Source organism: Numenius arquata, chromosome 6, assembly GCF_964106895.1.
Source record: "Numenius arquata chromosome 6, bNumArq3.hap1.1, whole genome shotgun sequence".
NCBI lineage: Eukaryota > Metazoa > Chordata > Aves > Charadriiformes > Scolopacidae > Numenius > Numenius arquata.
This window is the reverse complement of record NC_133581.1, coordinates 48,927,358-48,948,085: the sequence shown is the minus strand read 5'-3', so window position 1 is coordinate 48,948,085 and position 20,728 is coordinate 48,927,358. Positions and strand designations below refer to the sequence as shown.

The window sequence follows — 20,728 nt, the reverse complement described above, 5'->3', positions numbered from 1 at the left end:
TCTTTATTTCCTGCTTTCAAATATTTGTGTTTAGAAGCTATTAGCAGTATATTTTTACTGACTTAAGTTTGTAATTTTGATTAGTAGTGCCATTAAATATGTAAAACAGCTTATTTAAGATTATTTACATGAAATTTACACCGGAGGGACGGGATGTCATTCAGAGGGACCTGGACAGGCTGGAGAGGTGGGCCCAGATGAACCTCATGAGGTTCAACAAAAGCAAGTGCAGGATTCTGCACCTGGGAAGAAACAATCCTCAGTATAAATACAGACTGGGGGATGAGGTATTAGAAAGCAGCCCTGAGGAAAGGGACTTGGGGGTGCTGATGGACGAGAAGCTGGACATGAGCAGGCAATGTGCTCTCGCAGCCCAAAAGGCCAATCACATCCTGGGCTGCATCAAAAGAAGTGTTGCCAGCAGATCCAGAGAGGTGATTCTGCCACTTTACTCTGCTCTGGTGAGACCTCACCTGGAGTACTGTGTGCAGGTCTGGAGCCCTCAATATAGAAAGGACATGGACCTGATGGAGCGGGTCCAGAGGAGGGCCACCAAAATGATCAGGGGGCTGGAGCACCTCTCCTATGAGGACAGACTGAGGGAGCTGGGGTTGTTTAGCTTGGAGAAAAGGAGGCTCCAGGGAGATCTCATAGCGGCCTTCCAGTACCTGAGGGGGGCCTACAGGAAGGCTGGGGAGGGTCTGTTTACAAAGGCCTGCAGTGACAGGACGAGGGGCAATGGTTTTAAGCTGGAGAAGGGGAGATTTAGTTTAGATTGGATATTAGGAAAAAATTCTTTACCATGAGGGTGGTGGAACACTGGAACAGGTTCCCAGGGAGGTGGTTGAGGCCCCTTCCCTTGAGATATTCAAGGTGAAGCTTGACGAGGCCCTGGGCAACCTGGTCTAGTTGGGGGTGTCCCTGCTGACTGCGGGGAGGTCGGACTAGATGACCTTTGGAGGTCCCTTCCGGCCTGGACCAATCTATGAATCTATGAAATCTGATACCTTGAAGCCAGAAGCAAACTGGATCATAATAATCCAGGTTGAAGAAAACATGCTAAATTATTTTAGTGTAACTCCATTAGTAAGTATTCTACAGTAGCTAGAACCTCCCAATATTCATAAAAGGGTTTGTATTTTTCTTTTTTTCTTGGTAGACCAAATATTGTAGCTATCTCTATTCAAATTTGTCAAACTAATGGAAAGGAATATTGATGCGTAATACTCTTTAGATGAAAAACACGATGTGAAACCACAGCAGTCCCATGTACATGCAAATAAACAATAGAAGGAAGTACAAAATAGGTCTCTACATGTCTGGTAGGAGAATGCCAATTTATTGCCTTCAAAATCTGGACTGAAATATTTTATCTGTACCTTTTTAATCACCCATCCTGTTGATCTCTCCTAGTTCTCTGTCGCCCCTCTGATCATATCTGGAAGATTTAAAGATCAGAGGAGAGGCAGTTCTCTCTGGTGAACTGTATGTAGTATAACAGATTATGTGCAGTAACAACAACTAGGGCAGAAAGCTGTCAGCTGAGAAGGTAAAAGGAACAACTTCTTAACTTCTCTATCTCAGCTAAATTATTATGTGACCATTCCTAAATTTCCTGTTTAAACCAATGCATTTATTTGCAATTGAATGGATTTATGGGTATTCAAAGTCAGTAATAGCATCTCACCAGAGAGACAGTGACTATATTTGATTTTAAGGAATAATTCAAGTTGTGATTTTAAGACTTCAGAATAGAATCAATAGAATTGCCTTCTGAATAGTATTTATCTTCCAAATCTTTGCTTTACTAGAGGGCAATGCAGTTAGAAATTATACTTCAGTAAGAATTATCTGAGATTGGGCTGTTCCACTAACTGTATAATAGAACTCAAAAACTAATGTGGAAACTGCCATCGCTGTTCCTACAGATCAAAACACCAAAGCCCTTGGATACCTTGGCATTGTGAAACATGGAATATATGAGTACCCTAAGCAGGGAGTAAATACTACAAAGGATATGAGAAAGTCAGGGAATTTAAACAATTTAATGTGACACCAGACTCGCTCCATCATAATCTTGATTTATTCAGAAGGTTATATAAAGAGCTGTTCTTGTTTGGTTTTGAGCTGTTCGTGTTCTTTGCCTAATATCCTTGCCACACATGTGGCAACCTAATACCTTTCTTTTAATAGAAAAATACAATCTTGGCAAATAGCAAAACAAATGTGTTGGACATGAGTATCATTTACAGCAGTTTATCAAATTTGTATGTTGCTGACTGAAGAGCCTTAGAGTCCTCAGGAGATGTTGAATCTTAATGAACCATTGACAAAATGAGCATGAAAAGATACTGTATTTATCACATTTCATCCCTAGTTTGGTTTTCTGGATTCAAGACTGTATTTAAATAATAATTTAAAAAATAGATTTTCTGAATCAAAATTTGACTTAATTTCACTATATTAATGCACTCACTTCAGCTTAAATTTTTTCTAGTCCTCTCAAAGTATACATTGTGCTTAAAAATGTTTGTTCTTCTGCTTTATATTATCAGTCTTGTCAATTTGTACAAAACTCTTCAAAATGTTTTCTGTCATATATCAGTTTAGCTTAATTTGGATGTACCTTAGTTACCAGTAAATTTCATATAGAAACTGGAAATAGTTGTAAAATGATTGTTCTTATGAGGGCTTTAGTATTTGGATAGTGAAGGGAAGTATAATGAAAACTGTCTTACATATGTGGTTGTATCTGGTGTTTTGAATAATAAACAAGATTTTTAGGTTGAAAATATGGGTCATTTTGAAGCATAATATTATTATGCTATTTCTTTTGTTTCTTTTGTTCCCCTTCCCTCATTCTTTAGAGTAAATTGTTTATGACATTTATCTTACATTACTAAACTTACATGATTCTAAAAACTTACTAAATATAAGTTGCTAAACTTAAATGAGCCAGCAATGTGCCCTTGTAGCCAAGGCCAGTGGTCTCCTGGGGTGCATTAAAAAGAGTGTGGCCAGCAGGTTGAAAGAGGTCATCCTCCCACTCTACTCTGCCCTGGTGAAACCACATCTGCAGTACTGTGTCAGTTCTGGGCCCCCCACTTCAAGGAGGACAGGGAACTACTGGAGAGAGTCCAGTGGAGGGCTATAAAGATGATCAAGGGAATGGAGCACCTCTCGTGAGGTGCTGAGCGTCCGTTTCTGTTTAGCCTGGAGAAGAGAAGACTGAGAGGGGATCTTATCAATGCTCATAAATATCTAAAGGGTGGTGTCGAGAGGATGAGGCCAGACTCTTTTCAGTGGTGCCCAGTGGCAGGACAAGGGGCAATGGGCACAAACTGGAACACAGGAAATTCCAGTTGAATATGAAGAAAAACTTCTTTACTTGGAGGGTGCCAGAGCACTGGAACAGGCTTCCCAGAGAGGTTGTGGAGTCGTCTTCTCCAGTGATATTCAAAACCCTCCTGGATGCATTCCTGTCCAGCCTGCTCTAAGTGAACCTCCTTTGGCAGAGAGGTTGTTCTAGATGATCTCTGAAGGTCCCTTCCAACCCTTAGCATTCTTTAGCTCTTTGACAAGCAGCAAGACAAAGATCTTCAATTCAGTCAAAGTTTCATGTTTTCTTTGCTATAGCTCTTCTATACTTCTATACGTTTTTGTCTAAAGATTTTTAGGGTAAAATACAATTCTGTGTCAATGCATATTCATTTATAATTGCTGAGATCAGCATATAAGAATACACAATGAAATCAGTAAGAATGTATGTAGTACTGAAGAAACTATTTTTTCATAGCGCTTGGCAGAAGTTTTAATTATGATGATCAAGTGATCATCCCTGTATTGCTGCCTACTAGGTGAAAAAATAAAGGAAAATTAGTTTATAATTAATAATTTGCTTCCACACATATGAGCCTGCATTTAAAACATTACTTCTTCAGTATCACAAGGGACTACACTACTCCTTTGTATTTCTTGTGCTGAGGATATAAAACCAGAGCCACCTCTGCCAGGAGTCAGCTCCTCCTTGATTATACTATTTATAGTAGTGAGTCAGACCTTGAAAAATTGAGTTGTCACCCAAGATTGAGCAAATGCTTGAACAGGAAATAGACATTATTTTGCTGACAGCTGAGATTCCTTGAAATGCTTTATATTTTTAAATCCCACCTGTCTTTATTTCCTATATAGAGTTGATAGAGAAGACCTAATTAATGGTTAGGATTACCTGTTATTTTTGTGTTCTTTGTCTAGAAGACTAGGGGTGTACAGACCCCCTCAGCTACTACTTTAGTCCATCTGCACATTATGCCTGTATCATCAGTAGGATTTAAAGTATCTAAACAAAATCAATTCCTGTAAGAAAGGACTTTGGTATACCTTTCATCTCTGTTTAATCTTTTTGCTGACTTAGATTGTTTCTTCTGCTCATTTTTTTGTGGTTTTTTAATCATTCTCTCTCTTTACATCAGTGCAGAAAGGGAAACGTGATTCCACTTCAGGAAGCTCTGAGCAGTGGACACTGAAACAATAGATATTTGAATGATTTGCAATTCAGATCAGCTGTTGCTCACATACATATGTCATATGTATAACAAGAATTGATGTAGATACCAGCAGACAGGCTGCTACACAATACTTTAAGTTACAGTGCAGAAATGAATAATGCTGCCAGGCTTTCTCATTATTGTTTTCTGTAGCGGAAACAACAGAACGCTCTCACCCACTGCCCTGCCTGTTGAGGAGATGGCTCAGACTCTGCAAGACCTGATTACTTACTTCCAGCTTCCCGAAGAAGACCTGGAACATGAAGATAAGCAAAGCAAGCTTCGTTCACTCAAAAACAGGCAAAATCTATTTAAAGAAGAGGTACAGAGAGAGGGATTTTTATATTATTTTTATTTTAAGTGTATCATGTCACAATCGTTGAGAAGAACCTAAACATCATGCATGCATGTGATTTATAGTGTAAAGTTCTATAGCTGATATATATATAAAAAAAATAGACTGTAATGCCACATGATAATTTGCTCTGAGATATTTTTCGCTTCCACACTTGTCACAGGCCACAAGCTTTCATAAAATTCGGTCTTAATACTTCTGAGAATTCTTAAACAGATGTCATTTTAAAAAAAGAAATGATTGTGACAAGAAATTTCTTTTTGTCTCTATGAAGTTACACATTCTGGATACCCCAAATGAATAATAAACGTGTCAATAATAATAATTAATATATGTTAATTCTGGTGTGTTTTCTGTCTACCAGGGTGTGAAACCGGAACTTTTTATCTCTAGAAACTGGAAAAATGCTAGTTTTAGAGAAGGATAGGTATTACGTAATGGTATCATTGCTCCTCCTTGAAAATGGATTAATTACCCTTCTGTATAAATAAGAAATATATTTTAAAATGTTTCTAGACACGTTTGGATTGCTTGCAGGTTTTCAATACCTTTTTAGTCTCCAATCAAACTGAAGTTAAAAATCGATGCTAGTATTTGAACTTGTTTGTTTTACAGATATTTTATTGGATAGTAAAATTTCCACCTTCTTTAATCAACAAAAATTCCTTTGGATATAAATTTAAAGTGGTGGGGTTTTTTCCTATGTAAGGAAGATTTTTTGTAAAAAAGAGTCTGCTCACAAAAATTATAAAAGTCTTCATTGTCAGCTTTGTTTATTCCTTACTTTTTATAGTACTTAGCTGAGCCGGGAATAGTATAGAATCATTCTCTAAAACAGATGATTCTGATATAGAAAAATACAAATTCAAATCGTGAAAGCACAATAGTTTGTGTTTTTTTTAATGTAAGGTGATGCAACTTTTTAATGTGTACAGGAAAAAATCTTTTAAAAGGACAACAAATGCTTTTTCATGTACCGTTCGCTTTCCTCTCTTTCATATGTGTTTAGGGAATGCTGGCACTAGTTTTGAATTGCATTGATCGCCTAAATGACTACAACAGTGCAGCTCATTTTGCAGGAATTGCAAGAGAAGAACATGGTACAGCATGGAAAGAAATTTTGAATCTCCTTTACAAATTATTAGGCAAGTTCTTCAATAATCTACTAATGTAAAAAGCGAGGTTATGTATTCTTTATATTGGTTATGTATTCTTTATATTATACTTGCTACTTCACCACCAAAGAATACTTTGTGTTATTCATTCTGTCATGTAAATTGCAGAATTTGTTCCACATACATACTGACGTTTATTACAGAGAACAGAGTTGAGCAGAAAAATGAATCTCAACTAGGAAAAAGATTGGTGCAGCATGCCAATTGAGTATTTTTATTTATTTTTTTTACTTTAAATGTGCCTGTGGTGTGCAAATAGGTGTGAATTATTATTTCAAAAATTAGAAAAACTGGAAAACAGTCCCTATACATGAAGCTGAAGAGAAGCCTTAAAGTGATAGTCAGAACTTGTAGGTCTATTGAATGCATGTTTGTCACTTGAGGCTTAGATTTAAATGGTAATAAAAATAATTGCATAAAACAAATTAAAAGATTTTCAATTTCAATGTCATACTTTCTAAAGCAAACTGCTTCTGTGTTGTAATAGGGCCAAAATTATAGAGTAGAAGTGTATGTTTCTTGAAATCACTAATTTGATACCTGAGTCGCGTAATTCCTCATACTTGAGAATCTTGTCTTCTAATGGAGTTTAAATACATTCTAATTTCATTACAAAGAAAGTTAGTCCAGAACCATAGTAAAATACGCAATTCTAGAATTAGGAAATGAGTAAAACAAACCTGGGGGAATGCTTTGAGGCATGAGGTTATTCACATAGCACAGGCATGCAGATGCTTCTGGTGAAATCTCATTGCTCTAGAAAGTGATAAGATACCATTGCCTGCATTTTACTACAGTCTTACAAGTGTAAAAAGTGGGATGAAAAAACCTCTCTGGTGCTTTGTTAGGCCTTTTGAGGTTTTGTCTTGATTTTCTTCTTCAGGTACATTTTGAACACACTTGTTCTGATGTGATAAATATTTAAGTTAATGCTTCATAATAGAAATCCTTGACAAGTGTATACAAAAGACTTTTTTTGGATTTTTTTCTGTGATCAGTAATAACTTCTGGAAGAAAAGAAATCAGTATTGCTTGAAATACTGGAACGCTGATGAAATTTCAAAGTGCAGTAAAATAACATTTTGTTCTGCACTGCTGAAGACTAAAAGCTATTCATTCTATTAACATGTTTTAATCAGAAAGTAGAGCTAAAGTGCAGTACACTCAGCCTTCGCCTGGGTTTAAACTTCTGCATATGATCTTCCCACTTGGTAAGAAGATAAAGAAAAAGAAATGTTTCAGCCTCTTCACGATGACAGTGCTTGGCATTTGCTTCAAACAAGCGTGGTGGATAATTTCTGTTAAAACTTAATTATAAAATAAAACATAAATAAAACATATTTTTTGCTGAAATTCTTGTTTATCCAGTAGACCCCTGTCAACTTCAAAAACTACATGCTCTTTACAAGTTATGTCAGTTGCTGATAATCTAATTAATGAAATTCTTAATTCTTTATTACCATAATTTATGTGTATTTAGGATTTGTCAATTTATTATTTTGTGAAGTTGTTATAAAAATTGTGTTAAAATATATATGATTAATGTTGGTAATCTAATAAGGAAATCTCCTGTTATAAAATTATACCTTGTGGTTTTTTTCCAGCTGCTCTCATTCGTGGCAACAGAAACAATTGTACGCAGTTTTCCAGTAACCTCGATTGGCTAATAAGTAAATTGGACAGACTAGAGTCTTCCTCAGGTGAGACTCACTTTCATCAATGTAAATTAATTATCAGTACATACACAGCTCTCTTACATTATAAAGGTCAGAGCAGTTTTTCTTGAAAATGACATGTTAGAAAACAAATACACCGCATTTTTTTTAATTGAGCAAAGTATTACATTTAAGCAGATGTTTTTGTGGCATTTTTTGGTTCCATACATTTGTGCAATACCACATCCGATCAGGGTTGAATGTGACTTTGGGGAATTAATGAACTGGGTCAGACAGTATCAAGACTACTTACCCGTTGATATTGACTAACGCCAGAGTTGTTTGTGGGCACAAGTACAAATAACATATATATAGAGAGAAGTTTTTTTACACTATGAGGTGTTCAACAAAATATCAAAATACTACACAGTGCTCCCTACTGTAAAACCTTTCTCTCTCTCATTGAAAAGCAGCAGCTAAACTTGGATTTTTCTCAAGTGGTTTTAAAGTTGCGGTGGAAAAAACAGAAATTAACAGCTTCATAATGCACTTTTATCTAATGTGGTTCACATCATAGTCATATCAATACTCTTTAAAAAGTTTTCAGTCTTTTTAGGCTGGAGAAAAGATAACATCTCTTAAGATGCTTTGTTATTTACTGAGCTTTTAGATTGTGTTCTGTTGCACAGATGATTTAATAACAACATTGTTTCTGTGACCTTCATACAGGTATTTTGGAAGTGTTGCACTGCATCTTGATTGAAAGCCCAGAAGCTTTAAATGTAATAGCTGAGGAGCACATCAAATCCATTATTTCATTGTTGGATAAACATGGGCGCAATTACAAGGTATATTTGGAAAATCTAAGGATGTATTGATAATCTTACAGAGATTTGTGGAAAAAACCCAGAGAAATATCTACATGGAAATATTGTGATTCTTGTACCTTTAAAGGAATAACCTTGAAGTACATCTGCAAAATCGCTTTGTTGAGATTAAAAAAAATGTGTAATATATAATTGCTTTTCAGTTTCAAATACAGCAAATATTTATGACAAGCAAATAGTTAAGAAATATTGAAAACCAATCCGAATTTTGGATTTGCTGAGAAAATGAAGCATTCTGGTGGCTGTAAGCATGTGTACAGAGTAGCTTGTTTTGTGATACAGGGCTCTGCAGAAGCAGTGAACTACTGTTGTTGTATTTGTAGAAAGACAGAACTAAATGCTGCAAAGTCATTCCTAACTTGAGTAATAGTAACAGAAAAGAATAAAATAAAATGAGAAATTGGAAAAATAATCCAAATATCTGAAAACACAGGTGTTCAGAAGAAAGAAAAAAACCCTGAGTTATACCAGAAGAAATAATGGTGGAAATTAATTTAGACATCAATGTGCAATTTATTATGACAGAAGAAAGTGAACACAGTTTCTGGCTGCGATCAGGATGACATCACAACACAGAGGAGGATATAGTTTTATGTGTGATTTTCTGATGTGAGTTTCCTTCCTCAATTAAAATTTTATTTGAAAGACTGATAATCTGGAGGAAGAACAAAGAAATTTTTAGTGAGCTGAAATTACTGGTTTACAGCAGAAGGTAATACAGAGAACCTAACAAACTACAGATACGGAAAAGAAGTATTTTTAAGCATGGTTAAGGAGTACGAACTGATATAAGTTGGCATGAGAAAAAAGTAGAAATTACAGCAGTAAATTTAGCTTACTATTTTTAGCTGTTAGCAAGATTATTGTGCTTTGCTAGTCACCTGCAAAGAGAAACTTTCAGCTGGAGAAGCTTAGTGTAGACCTTATAAAGGGAACGGGAACTTAAGGCAGAAAAGGAAAGTGTTGTATACAGGAGAAGAATTCGACTGGGTAACAAATTTGCACATTTCCATTTGTAATGTCTTTGACTAAACATCAGTAATGAAGTAATGTGAAATAATGAATTTATTTGTTACTCAGGAAAAAGTATATCTTGTTCTCCTGCTAGATTAGAAATTCTGTTGTGATCTAGGAAGTAAGAAAGAGGAACATTATTAACCAAAATAGTCTTGGAAATTATTGATTTGAGGGATTTTTTTAAATGAAAAGCCTTATATCAGAAATATGATCAGGGAGTGCATAGAGATTATTTAAACAGTTTAAATGTAAATTCGATTTATTGATAATCATTCTTATTAAACACTTTACAGCTGACTACTGGTCAGAGTTTCTGCTCTTCTTTAAGTTACTAGCTCTATCCTTCTGCTAATGGTTTCTGCCCAATAACAAGGGGTTGGTAGAAAGGAAAATGCATGGGCTGAGACATGGCAAAGTTCACAATATATTAGTTTAAACTGCTGTTGAGGATGGTTTTGTGCTAATCCACTGTGCAGAGAATAGGAGTAGTTAAAGTAAATGTTCTGTTCTGTTGCTCCTTGTGTTGTACAGCAGTTTCCAAAATGGTAATCAAGAGTGTGAAGATGGTTCTTTGTCTAGGAGATGGTCTGTAGTTTTTGCCTGTCAGAGCTCCAGAGCATCTTTAAGCTTTTCTTTTTGCAAAAGGGTTCAGCTTTGTCCCTCAGCATTAATCACTGTATTACTGTGGTCTCTGTTCCAAACCTGCTAATTCTAGTAATCTGTGGGAGAATTATGTCAATTTCTTTCACTTTTCAGACTGTGACCAAAAAAAAAAATAGCCAAAATGTTAGAATAAGATCTTTCTGAAACTCTGTTTTGCTTTTTAGTGAATTCTTGTAAATGTTTTTCATTTTAATAATAAATGGATTTCTTCTCATATTGAAAACATGCTTTCAGAACAGATTCATAAGCAGTCTAAGAATTGCAGTTGACAATTTTTCCACCGATTTTCCTTGGAAAGTTTTTTGTGCTGCAGTAAATTTCTCAAATATTTTCATTTTACATTTCAAATTTTTAAAAAAATTGTAAACAGTTGATATACGGCTGTTATAGCTTTGCTTTTTTCTAATCAAAATAACAATAAGGAATCTCAAAGGAAGGTTTTTTGAGGCGTTTTGCAGACCCTGTGTTCTGAACTTGTGTTCCACAAATGTGGAACTATCAGTAATACAGACTATACTCGATCTGTATATGTGAAAAGTATTTAGAAAACAATAATGTGTGTTATATTCCTTCCTTTAGGTCTACTCTGAATGTAAATTAAGCTAACAACTGAATAATAGTATATGCAGTTACCTTTACCCAACTTTCTTATGATTTTTTTTTTAAGGTTCTTGATGTGCTTTGCTCTTTGTGTGTCTGTAATGGAGTTGCAGTTCGTGCCAATCAAAATTTGATTTGTGACAATCTACTGCCTAGAAGAGACTTACTCCTGCAAACACGTTTGATTAATGATGTGACAAGGTATAGTGACATGTTTTATTGTTACATTAGAAGAAATGGAATTTACAGGTCTTCAGTAATTAATTGAAGAAAATACTGTAGCCTAAATAGATGTTCCACAGCTTTCAATATTGAGACAAACGCTTTAGGAAATGTTTATGTATTAACTTCTGAAAAAAATATTTTTGCTAACAATATGGCAATTGTAATGGAAATTGCTCAAATAGAAATTGCTAATGAATACTAAGATCTGCTTTGAAATGGAAAGATGAAAGTTGCTTGTTTCTCATTCAAAACAGAGTATGGCTTTACCTAATAATTATTATGGAGTATGTAAACCTACTGTGAAGTACTTGTGTTCTTTAAGAGGGATTTGATTTCCTGGCAACCTCACTCCTGTTTTTTCGATTTTAGGAAATGATCTTGTTATTCCTCTCTTGAGTATAAGTTTTTTCAAAGCATGGAACCTATACCTTAGAAGATGATTATACAGCAGCTCTATAAAGTCATTAAATGAATCACTATTTAAATATTATAAGGAAAATGTGGACATCTACACTCTTACCATATTTGCAAAGTGAATTTGACTGTTATGCAGCAATATAATTCCTGTGTTGCATTTATCTTTACACTAACTGGCTTACATTTTCTTTCTTAGCATAAGGCCAAACATATTTTTAGGTGTTGCTGAGGGCTCTGCACAGTACAAGAAGTGGTACTTTGAGTTAATAATCGATCAGGTTGATCCATTCTTGACCGCAGAACCCACCCATTTACGAGTTGGATGGGCCTCTACTTCAGGTTATGCCCCCTATCCTGGAGGTGGAGAAGGATGGGGTGGCAATGGTGTTGGTGATGACTTGTACTCTTTTGGTTTTGATGGCCTTCATCTGTGGTCTGGTAAGTACTTCTTCCACTTATTCTTACATTTAGGAGTTAGTTACCTTTACTTTCAGTACCTGTGTGTACTGAATAGCATGTTATTTTATAGTGAGCTAACATTGAGAACTCCAGCTTGCCATGAAGTTATTTAGAATTTCAGATCAGACTTCTTATGTGAGATTTTAGTCAATATTGAATTATAGCAATTAGATTTTTTAGCAGGTAGCTTCTATTTTTATGATTTTGATCAAAAGGTGGCATTTTCCAGATTTAGATCAATACTGACTTAAGTCTATCTGTTCAAAATCAATGGATGTATTGATCTCAGACAAATTAATTGTATATGCATCTACATTTGCATTATTCTTCCACTTTGTATCTACAGTTGAAGGAAAATGACATTATTATCCTCACACCTATTGATACATTTAATAAATTCAATTTAAATTTTGATAAATAGCTTCATTAAAGATAATTTCGGCAATTAGAAATAAGAATTGCTACACTATTACTAACTTCAGTTGGTTTTAGACCATAAATTTCTGTAGTTTAATATCAAACTGAAATCCTGTAGTTGCTATGCTGTTTGAAAAAATGTTTTTCGTATTATTATATAAAATAGCAGAAAAAAATAGGAGTTCTTCTAGAAATGCTTCTTAATCTGTGTAGTAATTTAGGAGACTCAATTAGTACTGCAGTAAAGTGGTTACACTTGCAGTTTCTAAAGAAGTTTATAAAGTTTCTAAAGAAGTTTATAAAGAAGGCAGTTAATGGATGCCAACAAAAGCATATTTTGTGGTCACTTAAGGATCAGTGAGAGTAAACTTGCGGTCATGTTAGCCATTTTCTGTTCAAGCAAATTGAATATGTTAGTGGGCTGAGTTAACAAAGAAGTGGAAGTAACAGCCCATGCAATTGGGTAGATGTGAGTAAAAGCTCGAGGGCTCATCTGAAGCGTTGCAGTTCAAATAATTTTTGTAATAATAATAAGCATGTTATAAAGAATAACCAGTGAGGAAAATGGAGAAAACAGAAGAATCTGATTTGGAGAAGGATTTGTGAGAGCCACCTGGAGCACATAATTAGCTGGAAAGTGGCTTTGGAACTATGATCAAGGCTGTTGGCTTTTTGTGTGGCTTTCCCTTCCCCAATACTATATCCAGGGAAAGGGAACTAGAATATCCTTTTTGTAAACAGCCAGGTTTGTCCCAGCAGAATACCTTTTGACCATGTCAATGTATGTTCCTATAAAACAACCAGCAAAGTGCTATTGGCTAATTTTAAGAATGAAATGGCAACATAGGAAATGCTGATGGCTGGGTTTACTTTCTTAAAGTTCCTAAACACTCTCTAATTAAGGAACATTTCAGAGAAGAGATATAATACATGAGGCTCTAAAATAAGAAAATATTTAGGTAATTAGCTGTATACCCTTCATTACATCATCTGCTATCTGCTACCTTTGTAACATCATTCTTTATCAAACTATCAATAAGTAATGAAAGGAGAAAGAAAAGCAGTAGGAAGCAAAATAGTTGCTAAAATTTCTAGATTTTACATATGTATTCTACTCACATAAATATTTAAAACAGAGCTCTGGCAATTAGGTTGTGTACCTAAAATGCTTCAGCTACTGCTGAGCGGTGCTGGTACAGCGTCAAGGCTGTCCCTCCAACATTCCCACCTCACCAGTAGGCTGGGGGTTGGTCAAGATCTTGGGAGGGGACACAGCCAGGACCCCTGACCAAAAGCGACCATATATTCCATGCCAGATTACTGCAGATATATTATCTCTAGTTAATTGTTATTATAATTACTGAGTCCTGTGCATGACTGTAATGTTCCACCTTCCCAGGTAGGAAAAAGGAAGCTCCCTCTGTTGAATGTATGACTGTAGTTCATAAAGAAAATGTGGTCCGTTAAATTCTTGATCTGTATTTTGATAACTCAGTTATACCATTCTGCCTCTTGATACTGTAAACTGGGATATTAATCATAATCATAGTTCCAGTAGAATTATAGAATCATAGAATGGTTTGGGTTGGAAGAGATCATGTAGTCCAAAGCCCTTGCCATGGGCAGGGACATATTTCACTAGACCAGGATGCTCAAAGCCCTGTCCAACCTGACATTGAACACTTCCAATGATGGCACATCCACAGTTTCTCTAGGGAGCCTGTCCCAGTGTCTCACCACTGAATATTCACAGATATGTGAATCTGGTATTTCAGAGAAAGCTGGGGGAAAAAAAAAAAAAGGATATGTTAATGTTTGCTTTGTAGAGGGGGCATCACTTACTGTCATTTACTGTGCCTTCGTACTCTTACATTGGGCTAGTGTGAACTTGCGTGATTTCAACTGAGCGTGTTCTGTCTTATGAACAGTGTTAGAGGTCTCAAGTGATTTGCTCAGTTTATGCACTTTTCTGCCACAAATCAGTTGGGAGAATGTTGACTCACTGTCTGTCTCTAAAAGCAGAACTGTTCATAAAACAGATGAAGGCAGGATCATGTCTTCATGACTATGAACAAAAAACTCAATGGTGGTTTTGAGGAAATACTGCCATTGTTAAACCTGTGAGAGTCTCTTAAAGCTTCTGATTACTTAATATGTTTATCCTAGGTCGAGTACCTAGAGCTGTAGCATCTGTCAATCAGCATTTATTAGCATCTGATGATGTGGTGAGCTGCTGCTTGGATTTAGGTGTACCCAGCATTTCATTCCGCATTAATGGACAGCCTGTACAAGGAATGTTTGAGAACTTCAGTACAGAAGGGTTTTTCTTTCCTGTAGTAAGCTTATCAGCAGGTGTAAAGTAAGTACAACTTAATTTTAACTGTTGTTTTCTTTGCTGTCTTGTCACAGAAAATATTGTCCAAATTTATGCATGATTTGTTCTCTTTTGTTGTTACAGTTCTGCCCAACCAGTAGCTGGGAGGGAGGGAGGCAGGAAAGTACTGATTTGTTCAGAGGTGATTTCACTTAAGGTTGAAATGTGAGCCTGTTAGCAATTTGACCAAGTCACAGTGTCTGAAAATTATTACTTTATGGATATTTGGTGACCTAGGGGAAATTAATTTTGTCTCATTCCAATTATCAGCGGAAAAAAAAAAGCACATTAGAAACACAGGCCTGCGTTTGGCACTAATTAATATTCTCACTGGCTTTCTCAGCAGGTAGTAAAAAACCTAAATCATCATGAAAACTGATATTGTATTCACCGTAGGAAACTCAAGAACTGATGAGAAGCAGTTTTGGAAGCTGATTACTAATATTGCCCATTTCTTACCTGTTTTGTAGCTAAAATACTGAGATTCAAACTTACTGTTTTCAGGTTTCTATTGTTATCTTACCTTTCATTAAGTCGGAAAATCTGAAACTGCCAATCTTGGAAGAAATAAGCAGGAACAGAGTAAGAGACTGTGGTGAAGGAGAGAGAAGATGCAAAGGGCTAGCTTTTATTTAAAGGAGAGTTTCTCTTATACATGGTAATTTTTGAGAAATGAAGGTTCGATATGGCCAGAATAGACATTATATAGCTTTCATAAGTGAAAGAAAGCTCAAGCTATAAATGGTTCATACATTTAACAATTAAGAAAAAAGAAATATTTGCTTCTCTGAGGTAAATCAGATAACTAGTTCTCTGTGGGCTTTTCCTTCTATGATCAGTACATAAATACTTTGAGCATATCATGCTCAAAAGAACCTCCCAGGTGAGAATACTAACAGAGACCAAACAGAATAAAGGAGGCCTGGGAAGGGCTTAAAAAATCAATTTTAATTTATTCTCTAGGAGTGACCCTACTATGTATCTGGGTTAGTACAAGAGCTTTTGAAAATGTTCATTATGGTTTTCTGTGAGAAATCTGTCTAAACTGGTGTAATTATTTTTCTTCATTCTTATTTGATGTTGTTTGTGCATTTTGTGAGAGCATGTCCCCTTGTAGTTAATAGTAGCTGATGGCAATAGCAGGTTATATGTCATCTTCTGTGTCTGTTAATATCAGAAAAAAAATCATTCAAGTATATTAAACAGTGTGTTTTTAAAATAAAATTAGAAAGTTCAAGCTTAATAGAATTAATCAGTAATAATATATTGCTCATGGGCATTGAACTGTTTCAGATATTTGTGACCTGTGCTTATGTACATCTTCTTTGAGAAAACTTGTCTCTTAATTTTTCTCCTCTTTTTGTATTATTAATGTCTTTTACTGTCAATGAAATATGTTGATCTAATAGCTCTAGTATTTTTAGATGTGTAAGTAGAAAATGGTGTAGGCTTCTGGCCACCCCATCAACAAATGTATGGGCTGTTTCCTAGAGATAATAGTTGTTTTTAATTTTCTGTGGTTATTTACCTCTAGAGTTTGCCTACATGAGGGCCAAAGTATGAAGATGGATAGTTTTTGTCTTTGTTGTTTTTCCTTGTATAGTCTTAAATTTATATGAAAAAATGTGTATCTGAGGAGAAACAGAAAATTTCAGGGGTTTAATGGAAATCACAGTTCTGCTTCTGAAACTCATTCCCAGTTGTAATATTTGGTACAACTTTGTTTGCTTGATTTATGTATTATGATTAAGGTGGGGGGTTTTTTTCACCATATACTCTGGTTCTTTTTTTCTGCTCTGTCAACTGCGTGCATGAGTGCACTGAGAATTTACTTTAAAACTTTTAAGTAGTATATCAATAGTTATTTTGGAATTTTTTGAGTAACAGTCCAATTTAAATTAGACTTGTGTTTCTAAATAATTTAAATGCATTAAAAATTTCACAATTTACAACCATTTGATTTTAAGTAAGAAACACTTTTTTGAAAATATGCTGCTGCATTGAATAATTAGTTTTGTGTTGGCTAAAACAAATTTTAAAAAAATAGTGGGTAGGTGGTGGTGTTATTGATAGTATGAACACTTGATAACTCTTCGGTGTTTATCAAAGCATGAAATACAACTGCATTTTTGTAAATGTTATTCAAATAAATGTTTAAGTCTCTAAATTATTTATTTATAATGTTAGTGTATGCTGACTATTAAGAGTATAATTTCTTCACTGAAAATTGCACAGAGTTCGTTTCTTATTGGGTGGACGTCATGGAGAGTTTAAATTTCTGCCTCCTGCTGGCTATGCTCCCTGTTATGAAGCATTGCTTCCAAAAGAGAAGATGAAACTGGAACCAGTGAAAGAATATAAGAGAGATTCTGATGGAGTGAGGGATTTACTGGGTACAACACAATTCCTTTCCCAAGCTTCCTTTATCCCTTGTCCAATAGATACCAGTCAGGTATGTTAAGTATACAATAATGGGATTCTAAAATATATCTTAACAAAATATAAATTCACAATATAAAAACTAAGCTAGCTTGCCCGCTTTCTTAGGAATTCATCATTTGTGTGTTGGGGTGTATTTAACTGAACTATATGATCTTGGATCTACAAGGTGTGATAATTGGAACCTTTTCTTATTTGTGTAATTGTTATTTTCTTTTCTTAGATTGTCCTTCCTTTTCATCTTGAAAAGATCAGGGACAAACTAGCTGAAAATATCCATGAACTGTGGGGAATGAATAAAATAGAATTGGGCTGGACATATGGCAAGGTATGTTTTGAATGACCTGTCTGGGTACAGTCACCTGTATTTGGTTAAGTCTCCTACCAGAAAACCTGGACTTGGAAGCTGAACGGAGTATTTAATGGTGCTCTATACTTCACTAACAATAGATAAAAGTGTAAGCTGGCGGGAGACAATGATATTAAGTAGTGTTAGAAGGCAAATTTGGAATATAAATACGGTACATATTTTAGCACTATAAATAATTAAGAATTTGAAAAAAAATCTTAATTGAGAAACATACTAGCTAATCCAAGATGGAATTCTACTGAAAATCATACCAATAGTGAGTAACCCCACAACTAAGTCTTTGTTTACTCTGGTGCTGGGGATCAAAGAGATAACAAGCAAAAAGTCTGTTGTAGAAATTGCTTCTATTGATAATGGAGACAGGGATTTGGTGACTTTTGCAAACGTTCAAATTCCTCAAAGCTCAGATTCTTTATTTAATTAATTACAATTAAACGTATCATTATAATGACACTTCATAATGTTATATAGCCTGACAGCTTGAAGAGAGTAAGGCCATCTGGTCAACATTATTTAAATGCACACAACGAGGCATTCTCTACCCAATGGATGTCACCAAATGAAAAATAGTTAAAAGGGTAGGCCAAGAATATTATATTCTGAATATAGCATTAAATTCAACAATTATATTAAAATTGGTACTTTCCCCTAGTAATAAAAAATTTTGAAGACTGTATTCTGCCTTGAATTTAGATTATTTCATCTTGCTGCTTCAGATTTACTGGGGTAGTCCTCCATGTGTCTATCACAACTGTATCCTACCTGAGAAGAATCTTTTTTCTTCTCTTCTGCTGTTTTTACATGTGGACTTGATTTACCTTTGTGTTCAATAACTTTATTATACTATCTGTTAAAATGTTATTGCTGTTGAAATTCTGAGCTTTACTAACCTTTTTACAGTTTCTGAGCTTTGGCAATTGAAAAATGTTTTTGTAAGTGAAATGTCATGACTCTTAGTTACTATCAGGATAGAAGCACTTGGCATTGAGTGAAAGAGCTTGTTAAATTAAGAGCAGATAAGTATTTAAAGACTTATGTCGATACCAGAAAGAGAATGCTCTGCTTTACTATTCCAGTAGAATTTGGAAAACATTACCAGGTGATTCTTGAAGGTTTTTGAATCAGAGTGTGTACAATAGATCAGAATGTCTTCTATTAAGCATATATTGCTCAGGCATTCAGCAGATATGTTCATTGAGTTTACAGGCTTGCTTTCTTGTGTTTCGTGTATTTATGCAGAACACATGAAATAGCTGCTTTTTTTCTGATTTTGTTGGTTATGGAGGAGGGCTCATAGTGTGCATTGCAAATGAATCATGGGAAAGTTCATTTATATAATGATGAGCAACTGTCACTGAGCAAAGATAAATGGTATCGTTTACAATGTCTTCATTATTGCAAAGAATTAATTGATTTTTTTAGTCTGATTCTGGCTTGAATCTAGTATCTGGAAAGTACTCTTTTCTGTTGCTTTGTTACAGATACGGGATGATAATAAAAGGCATCATCCTTGTCTTGTGGAATTCTCAAAATTACCTGAAACAGAGAAGAATTATAATCTACAAATGTCAACTGAAACCCTCAAGTGAGCTTTAAATTTAAAAGAAAATAAAGTTGGTTTTTTTAAATTTTTATTCAAACACTTCATACTGTTGTAAGGTATAAAAACATTAGAATATCTCATTCAAAGTGTGTTCTGCTAACTTTGCTAGAAGTTCCAGGAGCACATTCAGAGCAATTTAGAAAAATCTCCTCTCTATGGAGATACAAAGAAAACACCCCCACCAAATCCTGTTGGTTTTAATATAAGTGGCATAACTTTCGACCCACAGATTTGTACTTTTTTAGATTCTGAAGGTTTTATTTATTATTTTTGATAAGTTAAAATATTTGGATTTTGAAATTCCATTATTTTTAATTACTTCTCTGTTTTTTAAATATCATTAGTTCTGCGTATTTATACCAAAACAAAAAGAAATGTATAAAATAGGTGAGCACTGTAATGTTGTGTTTCACTACTGCCATTTTTTTATGTTGCCAGAACCCTTTTGGCCCTTGGATGTCACATTGTTCATGCTCATCCAGCAGCTGAGGAAGATCTTAAAAAAGTGAAACTTCCTAAAAAGTATGTACCTTATGATAACTATAATATATTATTTGTAACTACAGGTTATTAATGAAAAATATTGTAAGGTCTTTTAAAAAATACTTGATATGAACCACATAACTGATATGGACTTACAGAGCACGTGGTTGGTCCGTTAGCTTGGCTGTGATGGTGGTTGACTGTAAATACTGCTGCCTTACATCACCTTGTAGAGTGATTCAGAGAGACACAAATAGTGACAAACCACATGCAATTATATCTGTGTTACATGATCTTAGAATAGATACTTCAAAGTTGAAAGCAACATTTCAGTGCTTTTCTATCACATAGCAAAGAACAGTATATGTGTATGATGGTAAATTGATCTACTTGAAAGAGGGTATACTTTTTTCCCATAACTCCTGTTTTGATGTGCACCTAGTCTTCCTTCCCCTCCAAGAAAAGGTTTGTTCAACATGCATAATTTCCAGAAACATTATTAATGCATTTCTTTAAAGGAGAGAAAAAAAAAAAAAGAATTCCTGTCCTTACAATGTTGTACATTTCTAGGAAATGTACCTTTTAAAATTATTTCATAAAATACAATCGTGTTTTTGCTTTAATTTTTATTTGGTAGCTAAAGTATGGCAGTCAGATATTTTTTATTAAGATATATTTAGATATAGTAGTAATCACCCCAAAAGTGGTGAAGATGAATCAAGGATTACATCTGTAATTTAGCCTTGCCTGTGGGGATTCTGTAGTCTTCCTGGGACAGATTAAAGCTCTGTCCTGCAACAAAACTTGAAGACAGAAACAGTGATTTGGATACTTGCGATTTCACATAAGTTTGTCAACCCATAAGGTGTCTTTTTTCCTGAAACAGCTCTACCCATGAGAAACAAAGTTAGATTTTTAAAGAGAGCGGTAAAATATATAGTTTTGGTAATCTTGATCCAGTTGATGGGATTAATTAAAAAAAGGGAAAAACCACCTTTCCCAAGGTTCATACTGCAGGCAGTCTATCATCATACTGTTTTGA

General features: G+C 34.9%; 1 protein-coding gene across 1 annotated transcript in view; it reads left to right on the top strand.

Moving 5' to 3' along the window:
* RYR3 (ryanodine receptor 3) overlaps positions 1 to 20,728 on the top strand; it is a 219,232-nt gene that overhangs the window by 71,589 nt on the left and 126,915 nt on the right. Inside the window, exons 13-23 of the mRNA XM_074149970.1 lie at positions 4,701 to 4,869; positions 5,912 to 6,047; positions 7,682 to 7,777; positions 8,462 to 8,580; positions 10,967 to 11,100; positions 11,738 to 11,979; positions 14,584 to 14,776; positions 17,027 to 17,243; positions 17,454 to 17,558; positions 19,082 to 19,185; positions 19,642 to 19,725. Coding sequence (XP_074006071.1) covers positions 4,701 to 4,869; positions 5,912 to 6,047; positions 7,682 to 7,777; positions 8,462 to 8,580; positions 10,967 to 11,100; positions 11,738 to 11,979; positions 14,584 to 14,776; positions 17,027 to 17,243; positions 17,454 to 17,558; positions 19,082 to 19,185; positions 19,642 to 19,725 — 1,599 coding nt within the window. The remainder of the gene's footprint in view (positions 1 to 4,700; positions 4,870 to 5,911; positions 6,048 to 7,681; positions 7,778 to 8,461; positions 8,581 to 10,966; positions 11,101 to 11,737; positions 11,980 to 14,583; positions 14,777 to 17,026; positions 17,244 to 17,453; positions 17,559 to 19,081; positions 19,186 to 19,641; positions 19,726 to 20,728) is intronic.